At 34.7% G+C, this 6,778-nt stretch overlaps 1 protein-coding gene across 1 annotated transcript; it reads left to right on the top strand.

The window, feature by feature from the left end:
- The first annotated feature begins 1,137 nt into the window (after positions 1–1,137).
- LOC120071412 (putative methyltransferase C9orf114) lies at positions 1,138–6,259 on the top strand. Its single transcript, XM_039023687.1, has 11 exons — positions 1,138–1,470; positions 1,659–1,706; positions 1,820–1,996; positions 2,087–2,153; positions 3,291–3,355; positions 3,582–3,660; positions 4,614–4,729; positions 4,809–4,888; positions 5,532–5,601; positions 5,811–5,888; positions 5,969–6,259. The coding sequence occupies exons 1-11, from the start codon at positions 1,219–1,221 to the stop codon at positions 6,038–6,040; spliced, it is 1,104 nt and encodes a 367-aa protein (XP_038879615.1). The 5' UTR covers positions 1,138–1,218; the 3' UTR covers positions 6,041–6,259.
- The last annotated feature ends 519 nt before the right edge of the window (positions 6,260–6,778 follow it).

Below are 6,778 nucleotides of genomic sequence, written 5' to 3'. Positions count from 1 at the left end.
GAATTATACTTATATTGATCATTAAATCGTAATCTTATCTAATTTCATAAATAACTTTTTGTCAACACAAGTGAAATTGCAAAAAGAAAAAAAAAAAAAAACAAAAAACAAAAAACAGTAGACTACAAAATTGCTTTTTTCTTCTATGTTTTGCATGGAGTATATTAGTTTACTAATTTTTTGGGCTTTATACACATACTACCAAATAAATAGGTTTAGATATACAATTGTCTAAGTTTTTCTATTTTTTATATGAATAAAGCCCATGTTAACAAACCCTAAATCCTATTTTTTACATGAATAGACTAATGGGTTATTACTTTACACAAAAGTTTGGCCAATTTATATTTTTAGCCATCATTACCATTCAATATATATATATACACCAAAATAAACATATAAGGGAAGTTTTTCACGATTATGAATTTCTCAAAGCAATATTCTTTTCAAAACCTATGCAAGGAAAAGTTTCTTAAAAAATTCAAAATTTGTTTCCCTCATAAATAAAAACAAGATGTATTTGATATATGTAACACAATATATTCGATACATATTTGAATTTTCTAGAAATAAAATTATATTTGATAAGTACATAAACAAGACAACTATTGGTACTATATATTTTCTTATATACCAAATAATATATTTAATGTAATTATATTTTTCAATATATTTGTAAACATACCAAAAAAATGTATTGTGAGATTTTAGAGTGATTTTGAAATGTTAAAATAATCTTGTTGGATTTCAAGTTACTTTAAAATAGGATTTTAATTATTCAAAATTATTTTTTATTATACGAGGATTACATATAAAAGTATAAAATCAAATCATAAATTATTTTTGAATAATTAAAGACTATTTAGAATAAGTAATAATTTTAACTATTTCAAAATAACTCGTATCATATTGTAAGCTTTCGTAGGAATGGGCTGAGTTTAAAAGTAGATATCCCAAAAGAATATCGGCCTGTCATGTAACTACTGGGCTCAGTTAATGCATGGTGAGGCTCACTTAGGCCCAATAGTTAGCCCACAAGACAGTCTATTTCAATCAGGGCCCATGGGCTTATTTTGGGCTACGTGTCCAAAGATATATTGGACCGTTGTGTAATTGTCCAAGCTTTGGAAGCTTGAAAGTTGGAGTCTGGTTTTCAGCTCAAAAAATCCGGCATTCTGAACCCTGCTAAACCCCTTCCACCGGCCGAGGTCTTTAAGAATGGGGAAGAAGAAGCATAAGCGACCGGAATCGGAATCGGAGGCACTTGACAGAGACGACGTCGAAGCTAAGCATGAAACTGAGTGTAGTAATGGATGCTCTCCTGAGAAGAAGAAGAAGAAGAAGAAGAAGAAAGTCGAGAATGATGAAATCAAGGTAGAGAAGAGGAAACCGATTTCAAAACCTACAGTGAGCATTGCGGTTTCCGGTTCCATCATTGACAACGCTCAATCCCTGGAGCTGGCCACCAGAGTACGCATTTTCTCTTTTATAGGGAGTGCTTTTCGAGTTCTTCCTCCCTTCCCCTGTCCCCTGTTGGGTGATATTTTGTTATGGATTCATTTTCTCTTTTATATTTTCTGCTCTCTTGATGTACTGTTTCTACTTCTGAAATTGAGTGATGTGATTAATTTGGAAGCAACTTATGCACTTCTTTCCAGTTGGCTGGTCAAATTGCTCGTGCGGCAACCATATTTCGAATTGACGAGGTCGCCATCTTTCTAACTTGTTTCATCCTTGTTCTTTACTTAAAATTTTCTAGGATAGTTATTGGCTTCACTGGACTTGTTCAACTTATGAAGATAGTTTATGCACGTATCAGGTGGTGGTATTTGACAGTGGAAGAAGTTCAATGACTGGCTCGGATATTGCGGCAGCGAACAATTCAGATGAGGATGAAAGTGGTGCTGCGTTTCTAATAAGGATCTTGAAGTATCTTGAGACTCCACAATACTTGAGAAAAGCTCTTTTCCCAAAGCACAACAATTTAAGATTTGTGGTCTGTCCTTAAATAGCTCGGTTGCTTTAATCCAAGAAGTAACATTTCCTGTTTTTCTTCTGATTTCTTTTATTGTGAAATTTGTTATAGGGGATGTTGCCCCCGCTTGATGCCCCTCACCATTTGCGCAAGCATGAATGGGGTCCCTATCGAGAAGGTAAAATTTAAAAGCTCCATACGGGTTTTCTACTAAATTGGCATCTGAATCTTTGCCATCTCTCTGCATGTGAGGATATTGTTGCCTTTCTTGTTCCTAGCACACTAACAGCTTTTAATTGCATTAATCACGGGGGTCTTTGTCTTCCTTTTGAACTTTGGGTCATACAACAGTTCCGTTCCTGGAGATTCATCTTTACCTTGCTATCGAAATACCGCGCAGATTGAAAAGTTTGGAAAATAGTAACCTATATTCTGTGCTAAAGAACACTGGAAGACTAAATGAAACTGGCTTCTGTCATTTAGTCTGTGCTCATAAAACAGATGCTTGGGTTTAAAAGAAGATTGGTAACCATCTCAGTTGCAAGTTTTAGTCAATTCAATCTGGTGTCGCAATGAAGAGCGCCACTTCGCAGTGGAGAACTCCACTTTCTTAGGCCCGTTTTCCTTCCAAATACCTTTAGTTCCTTCATGGCTTCTTTTTGTCGCAGCGTGATTAGGAAATTGCGATTTGCACAAAAATGCTTCTGAGGAATGAAGAAGCCAAATTCTGGTGTCTACTTGATTTCTTGGTTTCCTGCCATTAATAATTTCCCAAAACCTTGAGACTCTGTGCATCTCTTTCTCCTATAGATGTCTTCTTCTCAAACTTCACGACTTTTGCTGTTGGAACATCATTTATTTTCCTGAGGTTACCAATGATCAAGCTTCATTTTTTGGTTGGTACTTTGGTAGTCTCATATAATGTTGTAGTTTACTAGATGCCTGAGCTTCCTTCCTTTTTCTCGACGCCTAAGCTTCTTCTTATCATTTCTCAGACTCTACAAAGGCATTGTTAGTATTTCTTTTTCATACCCAGGCAGATAATTTCTTTAAAGCTTGAGTGACATAGTTCAAGAGAAGTTCTCCGCTAATTTATGTGCACATTTGCAATTGTACCCTGAAAAATCCAAGTTTCTTTTATTTATTTTGGGAGACTCCTGAAAGTTGAGTCTAGGACTGGGACTATATATAGATGAGTATCTATTAGGTTATATCTTTGGATGACTTATGATTTATTATGTAGACATCCTCGGCTACTGGTGTTTCTTCTTGTTCATGTTACATTTTGGACCTCATTTTGTTATGTTAAACTTAGGTGTTACCCTGAAAGAAAGAGCTCCAGATGCTAGAGGAACACCAGTTGATGTTGGACTGAGTAAGGTAAAGCCATATTTGATTAAGGCTTCTTAAGTATCTAGAATGGAAACACAAAGTTTCTCCCACATTAAGCTTGAGCTATCCTACCATGTTGTTTTTTAAATGGATTGGAAGGTGTAATTCGATTTTTCTGTGATTTTTTAAAAGTTTAATGCCTCCATCAACCATATTTTACTCAACCAGGTGTTGTTCTTTGTGTTAATAAATTTCATTTTAAATTATTATGCAGAACGTTGTTGTTGATGAAAGACTTGAACCTGGAATAAGAGTAACGGTAGCTATGGGAACAGATCGCAATTTACTTTCTGGTAATATCTGATGCCTTTTTAATACATATTTGAATAAAATAAAACATAAAAATTGACTGTTGTTTTCATCCTAGCTAATTTGTAGATGCCTTGACGAATTTTGGCTTTACGCTTCTTTTGAAGTTTGCAAAACTTTATATTGTCTACAAGTGTTAAGGAAAAAACTGATAAAATAGAGAACATGGAGATCAAAAACTGGAGGCTTATAACTTAGCTGCATTGCAAATACAATATTAGATAATAGCTTTTAATTGTCGTCTGAAGAACCAATAAATTAGTGACTGCTGGTGCTGGCTAAGCTCGTACATCTTACTCCTGAAATCTAGCAGTAACCAATCACGTATAGCTCTTAAATGAATGCATAGCAAGGACTTCTAAAAAAATACTTTAACTAGCTTCTATTTTGGATCTGCCCAACAAAGTTGACCAATACAACAAGGAAGTGCTGATAACAACTTTTACACACAACTATGAAAACATTTCCGGCAATCTTTTCTTTAAGCTGATGTTGTGGCATTCTAACAAGGGTTGATAGATCTTTTCTGCAAATCTTCAAAGAGTATCAAACCTACTTCAGTTGATTTGATAATATCCTTGGTGCACATAAAATATGTTGTCAATATATTGAATGGTTGTTTCAACATGAGATTCTAAATTCACCTTGTATAAGAAGAGAAATCTTGTCATAAATTTATGCACGAGTTTGACTTTTCTCAAATAGTTGAGGTGGGTAAACATATTTCAGCTATAATCTCGCACAACCCTAGTTCAGTTCTCCATTTTCATGGGCAGTTAAGCCATTATATAACATCTTCTGTTAAGAGAAATGAATTTATGATCATTTTAGAGCTCGTCATATATGTAACAGTCATGCCATGCAAGTTTTTCATCAATGGAAAACAAGTAATTGCTCATGGTAATGGATTTCAAGATCTTGAACTTCATTTGTCCAGATCTACCCCACCAAGTGGTCTCATCCTCAAGGCCTGTGGAAGAAGGATTTTACTGGGGCTATAGAGTGCGATATGCTTCTTCTTTGAGTGCAGTTTTTAAGGAGAGTTCATACGAGGTATACGACTTTACCTTTCTATGAATCTTCTAACAATTACTATAATGTTCTTCACATTTTATTGTTGTTTTGTTCCAAGGGTGGTTATGATCACTTGATTGGCACCTCAGAGCACGGAATAGTAGTCAAGTCCTCGGAACTAACACTACCTTCTTTCAGGTATTTTGCTTAAGTCCACCACCATGTGACCTGGATAGTTTGGTTTCTAGGTGATACCTTCGGCAAATTTTGTTAGTTCATTTATTGGTACCCTTATGCTATGCTAACTAATTAGGTTTCAATATAAAAATTAATGATTGCTGTTGTTCTTTTTGTTCAAATTTTCTCTAGACATTTACAATGTCATATCACAGAAGTTTGCATCATTAGTGTCCTTTGAACTATATGGTCAGTAGTTTGAATTGAAATCTTGAGAATTTTTCCATAGCTCTACGAATATCCCCTCATAATATCCACCAAACGTACAAAAGTATTCCTCTCCACATGGTGGCTTTATTAACAATTAACATTATAGTTTGTAATGTAAAAATGTGTAAAAGAGGGGCTTCTAAAGAACAGTATTAAAGGCATCTTGTCAATCAAATGCATGGTGAGCCTCTGTTTTATGCATTGTTCAGTAGACGGTGTGAAAAGGTTAATACACGTTTCCATACATGAACAATTCGCAGTACGAGCCATTCTAAGGTGCAACTTTTTGGCCGATTGTTCCAGTTGACAAGCTTTTTTTTTTTTTTTTTTTTTTTTGGCTCTTTTTCCTTGGATTTCCCCCCCTCTTGAGTTGACCAATTGTTGTCATTGGCAGGCATCTGTTAATTGCCTTTGGTGGACTTGCTGGTTTAGAAGAGAGCATTGAGGAAGATAACAACTTCAAGGTGTCCATTTTTAATAATCTCAGGCACATAGAACCGAACCATAGGGGTTAATCTTCCAATAAATTGATAATTATTAAAAGCACACATATAGTAATCTTTTAGTGTGTAAATCAAAACATTACAATGAACTAAATTAAAGTCATGTTTCTTTCTTTGGAATACTTGAGTACAAAGTTAACGAACATGTTGCAATTGTTTTGATGGGTTAGAGTAAAAATGCTCACGAGATCTTTTCATCATACTTGAATACATGTCCACTGCAAGGAAGCCGAACAATTCGAACAGAGGTACTCTCCACCATTATCATCTCTTCTCATTTCGTTATCGTCCCTCTATATTCTCTAATCCATGCATGTTTGGTCATTAGGAAGCAATATTCATCTCTCTCCAGTATTTCCAAGAACCGATAAGCAAGGCATTGCAGATTGCAGCAGATTAGATTTGATTGTTAGAAGCTTCAACATTCATGATCCTGTCAATGAGCTTGAACTTGGCAGCTGGTTCAGTTGTGCTCTGTGGTTCATTTTTTTTAGTGTAACAAAAGGGTTTAAAGATACATCCTTCCCGTCAGTGTTGTAATTTTAATTGTCCTGGAAATTTGGGACGCTTTAATTTATATATTATGTGCTGTTTTGGGGACACCCCAAATTTTTGGGTTTTTTTTTTTTTTTTTTTTTTTGTTTTTGTTTTTTTTGTTTAATTATTTGGGGTTTACTTTGGTTTTGAGGTTGGATTTTTTTTATTATTATTTTTAATTTTTAATTTAATTGAGATATTTTTCTTATTGAAATAAATGAGTGAGGAATTAAATTATATAAATAAAAGAGACTAGGGTTTTGGGTTTTAAGTATTTATATATACATATGAGGTCTCGGTTTGTGTGCGTTAAAAAAAGGAAAGAAGAAAGTAAAAGGGGAGGCTCCCCCCATCTCTTTCTCTTCCAGCTGCCCACGTACGTCGATCTGTCGAGTTGCCTCAGCCAGTTGCCCGTCTGCCTGAATCCAGTCGATTAAGATTTGTAAAAGAGGCAGAGAGAATAAAGGAAGAAGGGGAAGAGACAAAGGTCAGAGATTTTGTATTTCTAATATCTTGAATTTTACATTGTACAAGGTTGTATTAAATACACATTTATAGGAAATAAAATGTTACAAAAAAACACGTGTCAGTCAAGGAATGG

Source organism: Benincasa hispida, chromosome 1 (genome assembly GCF_009727055.1).
Source record: "Benincasa hispida cultivar B227 chromosome 1, ASM972705v1, whole genome shotgun sequence".
NCBI classification, from domain to species: domain Eukaryota; kingdom Viridiplantae; phylum Streptophyta; class Magnoliopsida; order Cucurbitales; family Cucurbitaceae; genus Benincasa; species Benincasa hispida.
The sequence above is the reverse complement of the archived record's forward strand: the minus strand, read 5'-3'. Positions and strand labels throughout refer to the sequence as shown.

Coding starts and splice junctions, on each gene's coding strand:
- LOC120071412 (XM_039023687.1), top strand. CDS start 1,219: ATGGGGAAGAAGAAGCATAAGCGACCGGAATCGGAATCGGAGGCACTT. Junction 1,707..1,819: donor CCATATTTCGAATTGACGAG/GTCGCCATCTTT, acceptor TGCACGTATCAG/GTGGTGGTATTTGACAGTGG. Junction 1,997..2,086: donor ACAACAATTTAAGATTTGTG/GTCTGTCCTTAA, acceptor AATTTGTTATAG/GGGATGTTGCCCCCGCTTGA.